The sequence below is a fragment of the Bos taurus genome, chromosome 11, assembly GCF_002263795.3.
Source record: "Bos taurus isolate L1 Dominette 01449 registration number 42190680 breed Hereford chromosome 11, ARS-UCD2.0, whole genome shotgun sequence".
NCBI classification, from domain to species: domain Eukaryota; kingdom Metazoa; phylum Chordata; class Mammalia; order Artiodactyla; family Bovidae; genus Bos; species Bos taurus.
This window is the reverse complement of record NC_037338.1, coordinates 105,107,174-105,124,319: the sequence shown is the minus strand read 5'-3', so window position 1 is coordinate 105,124,319 and position 17,146 is coordinate 105,107,174. Positions and strand designations below refer to the sequence as shown.

The window sequence follows — 17,146 nt, the reverse complement described above, 5'->3', positions numbered from 1 at the left end:
GAAGGACTGATGCTGAAGCTGAAGCTCCAATACTTTGGCCACCTGATGCAAAGAGCCGACTCATTGGGAAAGACCCTGATGCTGGGAAAGATTGAAGGCAGGAGGAGAAGGGGGTGGCAGAGGATGAGATGGTTGGATGGCATCACCGATTCAGTGGACATGAGTTTGAGCAAGCTCCGGGAGAAAGGGAAGGGCAGCGAAGCCTGGCGTGCTGTGATGCGTGGAGTCGCAGAGTCTACACAGCTCAGCGACTGTTCAACCACCTGGAATAATTAGAGAGCGCCACCTACTGTTGACCCAGAGAACTGCAACCCAGCTTTACCAGCGGTTGTAACTCTTCAAACGGAAGGGCCAGGGGTTTGGCGGGCGTGACTAGAGGAGTAGCAGAGGGTGTCCAGGAACCGGTGGGATTTCTGGAGCCCTAAGAGGTCCTGGTGGGTCCAACGGAAAGAAGCCACCAAAGTCGGAGGGAGAGCAGCTGCAGCCAGCCAGCCCCACTCACACGCTCCACTGACCCACTGATGCAGCTACACAGAGGCGGCTCTACCTGGCTGATGACTGCACGGGCTCCAGGCTCCTAAAGCCGCGGCAGAACCAACGCTTCAGGCCTCTGAATCCTCAGCACACGCCCCAGGCAGCGTCCACCACTGGCTGCAGTGGACACAGCTGGCCCTGGAGAGGAGCCGCTCAGAACAGACCCTCCATCAACACTCTATCTGCTCTGAACTCATTTTCAGTTTTGTCTTGGCTTTTTTTTTAATCAATTTCTTTTTCTTTTAATCAAAGTGTCACTTATTTCTTGTACCCAAAGGTCACCGAGTCTGTGCTCACTGGCAAATTCCTAGACCTTTTCCTTCAACCTGTCCTACCCAAGGCCCTCTAAGACCTCAGGCTCCTCCAGAACCCGATATCCTGGACTTCTACACCCTGCACGGCCACCTGCAGCCCAGGAGGGCCCCACCTTCCATGCCCCCCAGGACATTCTGCTCGGGGGGCGGGGGTGAGGGGGAGCTGATGTGTGTGACTCCAGGGCCCACATTTGTATTCCCAGGGGTGCGGTGGGGGGAAAATAAGGCCCCAGACTGAGATCCCGGGCTATACCAGCAGCAGGGCACCGGTCTCCTGGCCCCTGGCCCCACGCTGAGACTCTGATAGAGGCTCTGAAGACCCCACTACGGGTTCCATAAGGATACTCCAAGCTCCCCTCTCACACCCAGCCCCATCCAGCCCCAGACATATCAGGAAACCTCGCCTCTCTATTGGGAAAGTCTCTGGTCCTGAGACCTCCAGCCTGGGTCCTGCTGACCTAGAACTTGCCGGGGAGGGGTGGGGGTGATCTACTGGAAACCTGGAGCTCAGCCCACAAGGGGTAACACACAGTGGGGCCTGGGGGTGCCAAGCTGAGCACCCGCCATCCCCCATGTGTCCACAAACGCCAGGCCACCAGCCGCCTGGCGAGCACAGGCTATGAGACGACACTGGCCTCCGCTGTGGCCCAGCCCTCACCCAAGGTACCCAGGCTGCTCCTCTGTCAGCTGGCTTTGGGGCCTTTCTAATCAAAATACAAAAGCTGAGCTACCGGATGAAAACCTACCCATGAGGCTCTGTAACTGGGGTCAGGCCCAACTCCGGGGGGCTCTCATTCCTGGGGAAGGGGCTCAGGCAGTACAACAGGGGCCTAGAGAGACACCTCGGTGGGGCGGGCGGGGGAGAGGTGGGAGAGACAGTCAGCCTCCAGGCCAGCCCTTCAGCCCCACCTCGACCCACCGTGCCCCCGCCAGGCTCCCCTCCCCTCCCGCCCTCCCTCGCTCCCCCCCATCTCTCCTGAAAACGGGATGTTAAAGACAGGCTGCCTGTGCAATCTCTTTAGAAAAGAGCATCCTATTCACCACAGCTGGGCCGTCTCACAAGAGGCCTTCAGTAAACACACTGGTTTCCGAAAGTCAGTGTTCAGGCCACAGCTTGCGACATTTTTTTTTTTTTTTACATATCCATGCTGCTTTAATTTTCTCCATAAACTCTTTTATTTCAGAATCATATTAGATTTACCAGCTTTGCAAAGATAGCACAGGGAGTTCCCACAGACCCCTCAGCTAGCTCTCCCCAATGCTAACATCTTACATTCATCTGGTACGTGTCATGACTAAGGAACCAGTATGAAAACGTCATCATTAAAGGCAACAGTTCAGAGGTACAGCAGGTTCGGCTCCAGGCCACTGCAGTACGTACCACAGGAAAGCCACTCACAGGAGAGTTTTGGTTCCCAGGGCGATAACGGTTCTGTTTACACGGCGATGTAGTCTATCGGGGCTTCCCTGCTGGCTACAATAGTGTTATGTCTAAGGAAACAATGTTCAAACCTCAATTTAAAATATTTCACTGCGAAAACATGCGAACCGCACCTGAGCCACTGGTGAGATGCCATCTCTTCGCTGGTGGAGGCTGTTCCCTCTGCACCGAGTGTCTGCCGTCTAGCGTGGCCTCCCCCACGGATGATCTGACCCGGGTCTTCTCGATGACCTGCTGCAGCTCCTGCATCAGCATCGCTGCTTCGCCTGCACTTGCTCGTTATGAGACGGCTTCTCCCCCGAACCCTCGCGAGCCGACCCTGCAGGGTTCAGAGTTTCCTTCTGCAGCCTCCTCACCCCGCTCAGCCTTCACAGAATTGAAGAGATTAGGGTCCTCCTCTGGATGAGGCTTTGGCTTAAGGGAGTGTTGGGCCGGTTTGATCCTCTATCCAGACCACCCGAACTTTCTCCGTACCAGCAGGAAGGCTGTCTCTCTTTCTTATCCTCCGTGTGATCCCTGGAGCAGCACTTTGAATTTCCTCCAAGAGTGCTCTTCGCCTTCACACCGTGGTTAGCTGTTTGGTGCAAGAGGCCTGGCTCTAGGCCCGTCTCAGCTCTGACACGCTTTCCTCACTGAGCTCCACCATTTCTAGCTTTGATTAAAGTGAGAGACGAGCGGCTCTTCCTTTCCCTTGAACACTCGGGGGTCATGGTGGGCTCTTAATCGACCAAATGCCACTGCTCTTGCGTCTCGGGGAAAAGGGAGGCCGGATGAGAGGGGGGAAGCGGGGGATCGGCCAGTGGGTGGAGCCGTCAGAACACACACGCTTGTCAGTTCAGTTGGCTGCCTTACGTGGGTGCAGCTCGCGGCTTCTCAGATCATGACGAGAGTAACACCGGAGGTCACAGGTCACCATGACGGATCTAACAATAATGAAAACGTTTGAAACACTGGGACAATTCCCAAAATGCAGCCCAGAGACACCAAACGAGCAGCCGCTGTTGGGGAACAGGCACCGAGAGATTCGCTAGACTCGCGGCGCCACTGACCTGCGGTTGGTGAGAAGCACAGCTTCGGCAACAAAGGGAAGACAAGAAAACGCGCTCTGCCTGTTCGTGTCCGAGACATGAAAGGGTCAGTCACTCAGGCGTGTCCGGCTCTTTGCAGCCCCAGGAACTGGAGCCCGCCAGGCTCCTCTGTCCGTGGGATTCTGGCAAGAACACTGGAGTGGGTTGCCATTTCCTCCTCCAGGGGATCTTCCTGACTCCGGGATCGAACCCAGGTCTCCCGCATGGCAGGCAGTGTCTCTACCACCTGAGCCACCGGGAAGCCTGATTTATTCCACTCATCCTGCTTTCCCCCGACGTCCTCCTCTGACCCGGGACCCCACCCAACCCTGAGCTGTCACGTCTCCGTGGGCTCCTCTGGGCCGCAGTTTCTCGGACTTCCTGTGCTTTGATGACCTTGACAATTCTGAGGAGGATTGCTCAGGGATTCTGTGGAAGGTCCCTCAGCTGGGATTTCTCTGGTGGTTTTCTCGTGTGGGCCTTGATGGGGGGGTTTGGGAGGAAGACCCTGAGGGAGGCGCCCTATTCATGCCTCTGCGCCAGGGGTGCAGGCCGGCACCAGGACGCATCACCGCTGGCGCTGGCCTTGACCCCTGGCCGAGGTCGGGTTTGCCGGGCCGCACCCCTCCCCTGGAGCGTTCCTCTCTGTCTCCCTCCCCCGGCAGCCTTCTTTACAAGGCGGTCACTGGGCACAGCTCGCATTCGAGGATGAGGGCTCAGGTTCCAGCTCGTGGAGGGGAGCACGCACACAAACCCTCTGGGACTCTTCTGCAGGGAGAGTCATCTCTCATCCACTACATGTTTATTTATGCAGTCGTGTGTTTATGTGAGAACAGGCTCACGGGTATTCATGTTGTCCTTGGAGTCATAATCCAATCCGACGTTATTGTTTCTGTCCCAGCCCCGGGTGTCCCGGCCTCGTCCGCGGGGACCATGCTGGTCACACCCTGTGTCCCCCTGACGACCTGCTGGCATGCTCCTGTGGTTAATGCATCCCTTGACTTTCACTTTCTAGCACAACAAGATGCTCCTGGCTCATTCCGGCCGAGTCTGCCCAGCCCTGGCATGGTCCCCCGCAGGACCCCTGGTCCTTGCCTTGGAGAACGGTGTTAGAAACCAAGATCTGGGTGCCGGGGTGCTCAGGGAGCAATCCGGCACTCGCAGTGTCTCTCGGCTGACAGAGCAAGGAGACTGTGTGCACGCTACACGGGCTGTCACGTGTGATCACAGGTGTTGCCACGCAGCCGTCTGTACTGAGCTAAACCCGAGTGCACGCTGGGTCTCCAGCTCTCATCCACCACCACGTGGGTCCCTCTCAGCCCAGCAGCAACACGCCAGGGCCCCCAACCCAGCTGCATGGTCGTCTCAGTGAAGACGAGAGCAGCACCAGACAGCAGAGCCGTCAGCCTGCAGCCCCAGAAACAGCTTCATCGCCCCAGGAACAGGCTCCCACGGCGGCACCCTTCACGGCCAGTTTTACGGACCCCAAAGCTGCTAGCTCAGCCGCTGCTGCCTCCACTCCCTCAGGAAGGTTGCCCTGCCAGTCTGCAGGCCACCCTGGGATTCTCCTGACCTCCCAAGTAACTCTCTTTGCAGACAGTAAGGCTCACTGAGCAGAAAGGCCATGTGGTTTGGACAAGAACAAGAAAGAAGAGTTTCACTGCCCTACAAGTCCTGCATCTCCCTCACTAGCACCCCACTGGAACCGCTGACTTGTTTACCATCTCCAGAGTGACGCCTTTTCCAGAATGCTGCATAAATGGAATCGTGTAGTTTCTCTCGCTCAGGCTTTTTCACTTAGCAATATGCATTTGTGATTCATCCGTGTCTTTTCGTGGCTGACAGCTCATTTCTTTTTATTGCTAAGAGTGTTCCACTGTCTGGAGGAACCTCAGTCTGCTTATCTATTCAGTTACTGAAGGACATCTCAGTTGCTTCCCGTTGTCAGCAGTTACGAATAAAGCTGCTATAAAGGTCCGTGTGCCAGGTTGGGGGCGGACAGACATTTTCAAATTGGTTGTATCAACACCTAGAGCTGCGGTCACCAGATGCTGCTGAACTTTGTAAGAAACTGCTTCCCAGAGCATGCGACCTCCGCTCTCAGGGTGCAAGGGAGGCCCCCCCATCTCGAGAGCCCTGTCACGGCATCTTCTCCCCATTCTGCACTCTCCAAGGGCCTTGGCGGCTAAGAGAAGAGTGTGGGCCCCTCGCCTAGCCTAGGCCCTACCCCACCTCCTGAGGGCTTGGCAGCAGATGGAAGTCCACAGGCACCTCCGCCAGTCCCCACCAGCCCCTGGGGCCCCACCTGTCCTACCAGGCAGCCTGGAATCCAGGCAGGCGTCCGGGCAGGCTCACATCTGGCCCTCCCCGGCAGGCACCCTGGCCAGCTCAGGCAGGAGCGCCACCCAGACTTCGGGGGCCTGGGTCCCACTGCTGAAGCTGAAGGCGGGCCGCCACCTCTTCCCCTGGCCTGTTTCCTCCCTGAACAACGGGGCTGCTCATCGTCGGTGATCACGGCTCTGCTCCGCGCCTACATGGCCCATACTCACTGCGGCTGTCCCCCGTCTGCAGAGGTGAGGCTGAGGCCCAGGAGGGAAACGCTCTGTCCACCCACGTCCAGCTGGGGGCAGACTCCGGGCCGGCCTCCCGAGCCTCGGGCCTCCCGGATGGTCCCGGCAACCGCTGCACCGAAAGGAACAGGAGGACGGAGGCCCGACCTGCGGGGTGGCTCAGAGACCTCAGGCCCCCCAGGCAGAGGGGGCTTCCAAAGCTGGGTGGGCCCTAACCCGGGGAGCAGGGGACCCAGCAAAGCCGAGCCTGGTGATCATGCCCCTGCCTCCGCCACGAGCCCCTTGGGGCCGTGGGCCAGGATTCCCTAGATGCTCCTGACTCACCTGTGTCTCAGAAGCATGAGAACCAACAGCACTCCTCTTGCGGGACTGGGTTTATTCCAGCCTCGCTCGCTGGGTGCCGAGCGCCGGTTCCCAGGCTGAGTCGGTGTCTGCAGCCAGCCCCCAGGTTAGGTCAGGGCCCAGGGGCCCTGGTGGGATAGAGAGCCCCTCAGGGTGGAGCCTGGCCTGTAAGTGTGGTCCGTGAGTGTCTGTGAATGAATGAGGAACCAAGGCCCCCACAGCCCGGGATTCCCACCCCCACTGGTGGCTCTGACCTCCCTGGGACTTTCACCGTCAAGGGCATGACAACGCTGACCCTCCTGGTCCCCCGGCCTGGAACTGGCCCACAGCCCCGACCTCCTCCAGATGTGGCCCCAGACTAGAGGTGGAGGGCTCCAGAACCCACGCCTGCCAGGCCTGTTCCCCAGGGGACAGCCTTGTCGTCCCAGGAAAATGACCCAGGAAGCGGCGACCTCAGGGTCTTTTCTGGATGACTGAGGTCTCGCCCACCTCGGGACAACAGCCCTGGGAGGTGGGGGTGTCTGTCCCTGCCGGGGGGACGGGGAAACTGAGGTCCAGAGGGGACAGGGCCCGCCCACTCCCAGTCCGGGCTCAGCGCGCAGTGGGCTCCGCGGCCCAGCGGGGTGGCCCCACTCCGCCCCAACCCCGACCCTCTGACGTAATCGGACGGGGGCGTGGCCTGGGCCGCGGAGTTCCGAGGCTCCCGGTGATTCCAGAGGCCCGGAGTGGGGCACCTGCAGGACGGGAAGGACCCGCGCGGCCTCTGCCCTGCGCGTCCAGCAGGGGGCACTGCTGCCTCGCACCGGGCCCTGCTCCGGGCCCTGCCGTCCATCCGTCTCAGGACTCCTCCCTGGAGGTGCGGCCCCTCCCAGCTCCTCTGGGGCCCCCCGCATCCTCAGATGGCTTCTGAGGCTGGAGGGCAGTTGGGTGAAATGGCCAGTCCACTCCAACTCTCTGAGCCCTCGAGATCGCCCCCGCCCAGGGACAGGAGGGATGGGAAGTCAGCGCCCAGCCAGGCCAGCGGGAAGCAGCAGCCCGCGTTTCAGCTGGGGGTCAGCCCTCGGCACAGCAGAGGAGCCCCAAGCGCGGAGGCAGAGGAGACCGCGTGGGTATCAGGGGGCAGAGGACGAGAATTGCCCTGTGCTCCATTTCCTGACGCCCTCCATGCTCCGGCCCCTTCCTGCCTGAGGTCTCAGCCCCGCTGGCTGCCTCTGCTCGGTTCTCATCACTTGCTGCTGCTGGGCTCAGGCCCAGTGATGACCCCCCGCTTCTTCTGTCCTCTGCGTCCCCTGCTGGGTGTCGGGGCCTCTCTGGGGGCTCACCCCATCTTCCTAGGACTCCCTCCACTTCCCACACAGGCCCTTTCTCCAACCACACTGCTTGCCTGGCGACAGCAGGGCCCGCTCTCTCCTGTCACCGGGCCCCAGCACCCAGCTTGGAACCTGCCATACAGGGATGCCTTGCACAGTCCCGTCCAAACGCCCAACCTCGCCTCTGAGGTTCCCTAGCCCTGCTCACTCAGCCTGTCACCACCGGATCCTGAGGCAGATAAACTTATCAAGTCCAGCGTCTGTGGTCCAGGGGGACTGCCCTGGGCCGGGGTCACCATGGCAACTGAGGCAGCAGGGGGGCCAGGAGCCAGATTGCCCGGCAGTGGCCGTGGCAGCTCAGGGCCTCCGCGTGACTGGGGCCCTCCAGGGCACAGCGCTTGGCAAGAGGTCGGGTGTGAGCCCTGCGCCCCAGACTCCTCCTCTCGGACCCCTGCCCACTGGCTCCTCTGCTCTGCTCTTCCAGGATCGGCGCTCCAGCCGAGGGGTGCTCCCTCAGGCCTGCATCCTGGACAATGTGCGGGGGTCCCTCAGCCTGGGGAGGTCGTCTCAGCCATGGCCCTGCCCTGGTCTTCCCCAGAGACTCCAACAGCCCCTCAGGCCGTGCAGCCATCAGAGGCAGCCCTCCTCGGGGTCCGCTTACTCCTGCCAGACGCCCCTGCAGGGTCTGCGCATGGAGACTGTGTCCAGAGCTGGGCCAGGGCCTGCTGAGGCTGGGGTCAACGGCCAGGGATCCCCTGGGCCAGGGTCCCTCACTGGCGAGGCGACCGTCTGGTTCTCCAGGCCCCTGGGGCTGACTACACTTCCTAGACCAGAAGGGGTCCCCACAGTGGTTATGTTTGAATTTCTATGACAGGAAACCAGAATGGGCTGGTTGCAGAGGTTCGTGGGGGTCTGTCTCCTGTGCCCACCCTTCCAGGAGGTACAGGCTGAGCTTCGTGGGCAAGGCCACGCCTGACTCCCGGGAGGCTGTCGCGGGCAGCAGGCCGTGGGGGCTGGGTGTCAGCACCTCGGGCACTGCCTGCAGCCAGCCAGGGCCGGGACAGCTGAGTTCTGGTGAGGCCGTGCACGTCACACGTGCAGGGGCACGTTTGTATGTGTGTAAACATGCAAGTCCCACGCACACTGTACGCCCACGTACAGCGAGTCTTCTGGGGGGCCTGGCTCTCGGGCCTCAGGACTCATCATCAGGTTCACGCCCGCCCCCGGGAGCCACCTCGGTCCTCAGTACGACGTGTCCGGTGCCACCGGGCAGGGCTGTGGGCCTCAGGGCTTCCAGCCCCAGGATGCCCCGGGCCCCAAAACGGTGCCGGCTGGACGGAGGTGCAGGAGAGGGTTCGGGCACCGCAGGCACGCTGCAGCCAGGCCCCGTCTAGCCCCCAGACGGCATGGAGACAAGTGGGAGCAGGTGGGTGCCACTACCTGCTCGTTAATGGGGCAGCCGGATGACATCACTCATCCTGGGGCCATGCGAACCTCCCCCCGTCCGGGCTGATGCGGACCCAAGGGCCGAGCTCAGCCCACGCCAAGCCCCGAGAGGGCTGAGGGCGCCCCTCTTGGGGGGCTTCTGGACGGAGCCCAGGCACGGAGGGGTTGAGTCACCCAAGAGCCCTGAGATGCAGAGCAGACCCAGGAGGAGGACAGGCCCAGCAACCCCAGGTCAGGGTCCTGCTGCCGGCACCTGGCCACCAGAGTCGGAGGGTAGCTGGGGCGCCTGCTGTGGCCCTCGGGGGGGGGGGGGTGAAGGCAGCAGGCCCGCCCCCTCCAGGGCAGCTGAAGCCCCCCACGCGGTCGGCTTCCAGCCCCGGACAGGAAAGCCCCCCGAACAAAGGCAAGCTGAGGGGGTGTTTTTAAACGCTCATGTTTTGCTTGTTTCTCCTCTCACGTTTTGCTCCGAGTCTCTTCTCCACAATTCTGACACCATTGTTCGCCTGGCACCTGCGGCTGCGATGTTTTGAGAACAGTCCGTGTGGGGAAGTAATTTCACAGTCAGTCCCGGGAAGGCCAGCTGGCCACGGGGAGGGCGCAGAGCAAGGCGTGAGCGTTCCTCGGAAGGGGAGGAGAACCCTCGAGAGTTCCGGGCCCAGCTTCCCGCCTGCAGCAGTGTTGTCCGAGGCCCGCGCGCCCATCTGAAGTCCCGACGTCGACTCAGAGAGCCTCCACCTCTAGAAGCAGAAACACGACAAGCCCCCCTCCCCGCCACATCCTCCAAGTTATACATGAGGGATAAAATTACATTTGTACAAAAATAGATTTTTTTTCTACCTTTCCCGATGCTTTAAATGTCTCCTCTTTTTCTCCGTATGTCATCTCTGTGAGCTACACGTCCCGGCTAAGGCATTGCTAAGGACTGGCAACGGCTAAAGCTGTTTGCTCCAGGGCATCTTAAAATAGATGCGTCTCCTTGCCTCAAGGTATTCATTCGAACCCGGATTTCACCAAAGAAGGGGTCCTTACATACTTGCTTACAACAAGCAAATTTATAGGAAAATGGGGTCGCGGGGAGTCTTGATTAAAAATAAACAGAAAACGCTGGTAACTGGTCTGTGTGTCTGTGGATGGAGAGCAGGTCTGTGCACACGGGGTCTCTACAGCGCGGGTGTTGTCCACACACACCTGCGTGGGCAGGGACCAAATTCCACGGCGGGAGCAACATCAGCCCATCACGCTCTGGCTGGATGTTCCGGCTGGGCCCAACCAGGGCTTCCGCGGAGCAGGGAGTGCGGCGTGGTCTCCAGCACTTGCCCCGGGGGGTCTGCCAGCCCAAACCCTCCTGGGACGCCCAGGGCCGGGGGCCGTCCTCCCCCCGGGGGGATGAGGGCCAGCGGCTGACGCGGGTGCCCTCTGCACGGACGTCCCCGAGCAGGCCAGCTTCCAAGGAAACGCCCAGTGGGGGACAAGCCAGAGGCTGGCCTGGCCAACAACTTCCGAACCTGAGACACAGTCGTCTTCATTCCTCGGCCTCGGGAGCCCCGCCTGATGACCGAGGGGGAGGTGATGCTGGGCGGGGGGGGCGTGCCGGAAGCATCCAGTGAGTGGGGACGGCACAGGATGGCCAACGAGCTGACGTTAGTGCCATCTTTAGAAAATTAAAGACTGCCCCACCAAAATAAGAATTACCAAAAAAATCACCTTAATTGAACCAGATTGGTCTACTGAAGGTCTGGTTAAAGAAAACGTCTACCTACTGAATAACGTGCCATTTCCCCACCATCACCTTTTCAAACACAGCAAGGACGTTACGATGGCAGCGCCCGAGGAGAAGAAGGGGGGCTCGGCCCCAGGACGCCATGGGCCTGGTGATGCAGCAGGCCGGGGGAGGGGATGCCGGGGGCTTCTGGGTTGGGGTAGGGCAGCCGGGGGACCCCGAGGCCAGACCCCACAGGGCCCCCTCCTGGGCTCCAGAGTGGTCCAGGGCAGCGGGGCGGGCTGGGCGTGGACGGGGTGTGTCCAGCTGCAGAAGGCACTGGGTGTGGGGTGGGGGGCAGACCTACAAACCCACCACCAGGGGTACCGCAGGGGGAGGACCACCAGGGTGCCTGCTTCACTCTGCTGACACCACCACGCCCCCAAAGGCGGCCAAGACTTCCGGGGGCACTGGGCAGGCCCCGGCTCGCCCCACCTCTGCCGCAGAGGGCGGATGGGGCAGGTGCCGCGGCGGCTGGGGACGCATCTCCTGGGGGCGGGAATGGGGGGGCCCCAGAGAAAGGAGATGTCTGTGGCGTCCTCCACACGGTTGGCCCAGATGCCTCACGCTCAGCCTGGGCTGGACCCTGGAGGGCAAAGAATGGACACCCTCTTCCCCACAGAGGCCGGGAGGCCGGCCTGTCCTCACCCAGCCTCAGGGGCACCCCTGCACCCCCCCACGGGGAGACAGGCTTGGGGGAGCAGCCACAACGCTGACCCCCACTCCTGCTCCGGGGCCGCTGACGGGGGTAGCAGGACCCCACGCACCCAGTTTCGGCTCCCCCAGCCGACAAACGCTGGGTTTCGGGGCGTGAGACAGAAAAACGGACCGGAGGGAGCGCACGACGGTGCAGAGGCCTTCACCCTGAGAGACCCAGCCCAGGACGCTGGGCCTGCCGGGCCGGGCGGGACCCTGACCAGAGAGGGTGCGGACGGACACACGACGACAGCCCCATCCCAGGGTGCGGACACTCGGCCGCTCCCCACCTCAGGGGCCCATGAGACGCCTGCCACCCAAGGGGCCTCCCTGCCCAGAGTGCTGCAGGCCCCGGCCAGCTGTCCGCTCCCCGCAGCGGAGTGCCCACAGGTCCCGCCAGCTCTGGACCCCGCTGGTCTCCCTCAGTGTGCACGGCCGACCGAGGACCCTCTTCCCCTCCCGTCACCGTGGGCCTCCTGGGTGGGCAGCAGGCCTCCGGTCCACTAGAGATCAGGCGCGCCCTGCAGGAGTGGGGGCCAGCCTCAGCCCTCTGCACAGGCTGGAAGGTTTGGAGGCGGCCTGGACAGGACCACATGGGACAGGAGCTGAAACCAGGACAATGCAAAGACAGCACGCAGGTGGGGTGGGGTGCGCGGGTGTCCCTGCAGCCTTAAGTGACCCCCAAACCCAGGGCAGAGGTCGGCTCCCAATCTGACCGGCCTGGGGAGCAGGTTGAAAGCCATCTTTGGAAAAAGGGGCTGCTCACCCTTCACTCTAAGGGACCAGAGCCCCTCCCGTCCTCCCGGGAGGCGGGTCGGGGGGGTCTTTGGCAGCTCCCCCACCTGTCCCCTCCTCCCAGTCGCGGGTGAACCTGGGCGGGCAGGGCGCCAGCCAACACCGGAGGCAGAGGGATCCTTGCAAACAGAGGACCTCGCACGGGAGACTTCCAAACCCAGCGACCACAGAGCGTGACGGAGCCCAGCCGCCCTCTGAACGCTGCGGCTCCAGGGGCGGAGGCGTGTACCCCGTGAGCCCGCCCGGGTTCCCCCCTCCCGGGGCTCACACCGGCTCCTGCCGCTCCGGCGGCCGCCCCGGGATGCCCGCTGCCGGGTCCAGACGAGTCGTGTGGAAAACGAGGAGGGCGGCCTGCAGCACAGGCTCAGCAGCGGCGGGCCACGCCCCCAGGGCCAGGCGGGCCACGCCCCCAGGGCCCGCGGGCAGAGGGCGGGGCGGGCCGGGAACCGCGGGCCTAAGTCATCTGGTGCGGGGCCTCCAGCATCTCCATGAGGAAGGTGTCGATGGGCGTGTCCCCGATGAGCTTGAAGAAGAAGAGGTGCTCCAGGCACTTGAGGCCAATGGAGCGCAGAGCGGGCAGGCGCAGCAGCAGCTTGGCGAACCTGCGGATGAAGCCGCGTGAGCGCCCGCCGCGCTCCCCCACCCGGGCCCCGTGGCCTGACCGTCTCACCGCCCCAGCCCCCGAGGCTGCCACGGCAGGGGACCTGCCTGAGCCGGGGCCCTTGAACGGGGAGGGGTCTCTCAGGCAGAGGATGGACGCAGAGTGGGGCCAGGGCCCAGGGGCAGAAGACCCCCAAGAGGACACCCCCAGGGCAGAGATTCAGGATAAAGGGCCAGTGGCCGGGCAGGGGCGGGGTGATCAGGGCTTCGAGGGGGACGTTAAAAGGCGCGGCAGGCTTTCTCCAAGGGCAGCAGGAGTCGCAGCAGGATTTTACGCGGGAAGAAGGGCTCTGACGGCAGATCTGAGCACCAGCAAAGCCCCTGGCCGCCGGGCAACCCCCTCTCGGGATGAAGTTGCTCCTGAGCTGGGGGGCAAGTCTGAACTCCAAGAGGCCTCCAGGGGGGCTCACGCCAGCACCCACCTCGCCCGGAAAGAGCTGCAGCACAGCAGCCCGACCTCGAACAGGGCGGGTGCAGGGAGGGGGAGGGGCTCCTCGGGCTGCGCCTGCCCCACTGCAGAGTCTCTGGGAAGGACACTGGGCAGCGGAGGAGCAGGGGAGACTTTGGTGGGGGGGGGGGGCGCCTGGATCAGGGACGCCAGGCTCCTGCACTCTGTGCCAAGGACAGCTGCCGTGTGGGGACAGGGCCCAATGCCCCACCCGGACATTCACATCCACCCCTCCCCGGACCCCAGTCCCCACCCCGGGTGCTTCCAGGCCTTCTCCACACGACCCTCGGGGGACCCTGGGACCTCACTAATTATTAACAATGTCTTATTTCAGGGGGAAAGCCCCGGGCTTGGCTGCAGCACAACCCACATTTTAAAGGCAAAAACGCAGCTCAGAGGCTGGAGCGGGGCCAAAGAACGCGCTGTTTTCTGCTGAGCTGGCGAGATGGGCCAGGGCCAGGAGCCAGGAAAAACAGGCGGGCCTGCCACCCCTCCTCCGGGAAGTTTCACTTTAAACCAGATGAGGCTGGTCAGACACTTAACCGTGTGTGTGCCGGCTGGCGGGGCGGGCGAGGGCAGAGCCAGGCCTGGGGCCCTGGGGCCCCACCCGCTCCGGGCAGACAGAGGCCGGTCCAGGAAGAGAGGAGGCAGGAACCTGGACAGCTGGTCTGCAGGCACCTTCTCCCAGAAACCCACTGCGCGCCCGGCTCGGGGGACCCGGCAAGGAGGCAAGGCCAGCCCTCCCAGGCCCACAGTCAGCAGGGAGAGAGCCAGGCAGACTGCGCTCAGATCACAGCCATCTGTTCCACACACGTTTGTAAAGCACCTACTATGTGCTGGCTTTCGTCCCTGCCGGGGCGAGCACAGCAGAGCCCTGCCTCGAGTGGTTTCCTCTGGCCGGCAGAGGAAAGCACCGCCTTGGTTTACCCGCTCTAGAGCCACGCGTGCCTACTGTGTGCCAGCACAGGGCCCATCTGTCTGGTGGGGCTACAGGGAACGGTGAGTGCACGCCTGCTGGGGCGGAAGAGTGCCTGGGTCCCCCGCTGCCCTGGGTGGGGGAGGGCAGCTGCCCTCTAACCCACAGGAGTGTCTGAAGGGCTGGGGCGGGCCTGCCGCAGCCCCCAAGGCCCACCTTCCTGGCTGCTCGGGGTACTTGTGTTTGCAGTACGCCTCCAGGGACGCATAGACCTTCTCACGAAGCGCCTCCACCTCGGCTGGGTTTGAGAGCCCCTTGGAGTCTGCAGGGGAGAAGGGGCCACAGGTCAGAGCCCGGCCCCGGGAAGCGGGGACCCAGAGCCCCGGCCTGGATGAGGCGGCCCCGTGCATGCACCCTGCCTGCTGCATGCTGGCCACTCGACCTTGGGCCCATTCCCTAACCTCTCGCCACCCCACTACCTCATCAGGAGGGTGGGACAGGCCTGCTTCCCCCACCCCTGGTTACCACAGCAACCGCGTCACCTCCAGAGGCCTCAGTGCACTGGGTCTCAGCCCCTCTGAGCCAATGTAGGCTCCAGACCTCCTCCTGTCTGAAACAGCCAAACCCACGCTGTGGGGGCTGAAGCCACCCTGAGCCCTGGGACCCTGGCAGCAGGAGCCTGGTCTGGAAGGGGCTCTGCCTGTGGACAGAGATGCCTGGGACCAGCGCCACCAAAACCCCAGGGCCCAGGGCTGAGGACTGAGGCGCACGGGTGCCCTGGGTCATCTGGGCAGCAGTCACAGGCCTCCCCGAGGCAGTGAGAGCTCCCAGTCGGGCAAAGCTAAGCCCCTCTCTGCTCCTTCGTCTCCAAAGTCACCCCGCAAACTGACACCCGCCAAGCCTCTCCCCACTGACCCCCAACAGCAGCCCCCTTTGGGCACTGGGATTCGGGTCCCCGCCCTGAGTGCGGCCCCAGACAGGCATGGTCCACCCTGATGGTTTAGGGGGCAGAGGCTGGAGCCCCCCTGCTGCCCATCTGAAGCCAGGGAAGCCCTGGGGACAGGCCTGCTCTTGGGTGGCCTCTGAGCCCTAGGCCAGGGGCCCCTACACCAGCCCTGCCCCGGCTGTCTGACATGCCAGCAGGGGCACCGTGCCCAGCGTGAATGCCACAGTGGCCTGGGGTCCTGGGCACCTCGGGAAATGCAGACTCCTCTGCAGCTGGGCCCCCGGTCCCCCTACACCTGGGCCTGTGCCAGCTCTGGCCACCTCCCTTCTGCCCCTGGCAATCCCAAGTCTGGGCCCCAGCAGGTAAAGCAGTGCTGGCAGCCAAGTCACGCTCGACTTCAAGGGGGACCCTGCTGGGCAGGGCTGTGTTGCCAGGGTCGTGGGCTCACGCACAGGCCTGGGGACAAATGCCCCTGGAAACGGGCTGTACCCACTAGGGGACCCCATCTTCACCCCAGCCTGACCCTCAGCACTGGAGCCGACGGAGGGTAAGGACTCATGAGCCCTGCCGCTGCCCCACCCTCCCACCGCCAGCACTTCCCCAAGAAGCCCTCAGAGCCCACCCCTGCCCCAGTACCCCCCAGCACCCCCAGAGCAGCCGGGCTCCAAATCTCTGGCAGCAGAGCCCATCGCAAGGGAGACAGGCAGGCTCAGAGGAGGGGCAGGGGGCCGACACCGCCCTATCAGTGGGCTGTGGGGCTGCGGTGGGCGCCCCGCGGCCTTGGCCCCTGGCGGGGCGGACACCAGGCCTGGATGGCAGGCAGTACCGGGGTTGAAGAGGACGATGGCGCGCAGGCAGCCCAGCTCCGTCTTGTCCATCTGCATGTCCCGCATCTTGGACACCAGCTCCGTCAGCACCCTGTGTGCGTGGGGGGAGGGGGGCAGGCAAACATCAACATCCAAGCCAGACCGTGCCCTTCCCGGGGCCCCCCAGAAACACCCCCGAAGGACTCCGTGCAGGCCTGGAGGGCAGCTGAGAAGGGTAAGGCGATTCAGACCGGGTAGGACAGTCCCTGCGCCCAGCCAGTCCCCTCCGGCCCCGAGCGGGGAGGGGGGCTCCTCTCCTCCAGCTCCAGGAGCTCAGTGTTGTGGGATTTTATTCCAGGAACCCGGAGACTAGAGGGGCACCGCGTGACAGCAGGGTGAGCCAGGGTCCTGGACGTCAGGGACGAAGTCCACTGGCACACGTCCCCGCTTGGCTGCAGAGCAGGCCAAGGCCCGGACGCGCATCCCTGCTACTCCCTACATCTGCGGAAAGGCACCTCCCCAGCTCCTGGCTTCCCTGCTCCTGGCTCGCTGCCAGAGGGGGCTCCGTGCCACTTCCCATCACCAGGCACCTCCTGAGCACCTGGGCCCCCGGAGCTGTCAGCTGGGCACAAGGCCGGGGAGGGACGGGCTTGCTAAAGAAGCCATCTGTGAGCAATACGATCCTCTGGAGAAGGAAATGGCAACCCACTCCAGTATTCCTGCCTGGAGAACCCCACAGACAGGGGAGCCTGGCGGGCTACAGTCCATGGGGTTGCACAGAGTCGGACACAGCTGAGCAGCTAAGCATGTAAGCAATAAACCCAGCACCCCACAGCCCCCTCTCCGAGTTTACTGAACAAAGACACGCCCTACACTGTCTGCATCAGGGCCTGCCCAGGGCGCCTGGTGCAGGCGGGTGGGGTGGAGCAGTCAGGAGCCGCCCCCGTTCTTCCTGCGCCGTCCCACGTGGCAGCACGCTCCCGCATTTATCCCCAGGGGGCTACAGTAGGGGTCTCTGCTGCTCCCCCCCACCCGCCCACTGTAAGGCTCTTGTACTCAGGGACTCAGGCTTCCCCAGTGGCTCAGTTGGAAAAGA

General features: G+C 63.1%; 1 protein-coding gene across 14 annotated transcripts in view; it reads right to left on the bottom strand.

Annotated features, from left to right (window-relative positions):
* Nucleotides 1–9,439: 9,439 nt before the first annotated feature.
* RXRA (retinoid X receptor alpha) overlaps nt 9,440–17,146 on the bottom strand; it is a 93,263-nt gene continuing 85,556 nt past the window's right edge. For 13 of the 14 annotated variants that reach the window (XM_059891119.1, XM_024998426.2, XM_059891122.1 and 10 more), the window contains 3 exons: nt 16,071–16,162; nt 14,515–14,620; nt 9,442–12,876 (listed from right to left, as the gene is read on the bottom strand). In XM_059891119.1, coding sequence (XP_059747102.1) covers nt 12,729–12,876; nt 14,515–14,620; nt 16,071–16,162 — 346 coding nt within the window. In that variant the 3' untranslated portion in view covers nt 9,442–12,728. Of the gene's footprint in view, nt 12,877–14,514; nt 14,621–16,070; nt 16,163–17,146 lie in introns of all 14 variants that reach the window. The other variant, NM_001304343.1, reaches the window with a different exon arrangement.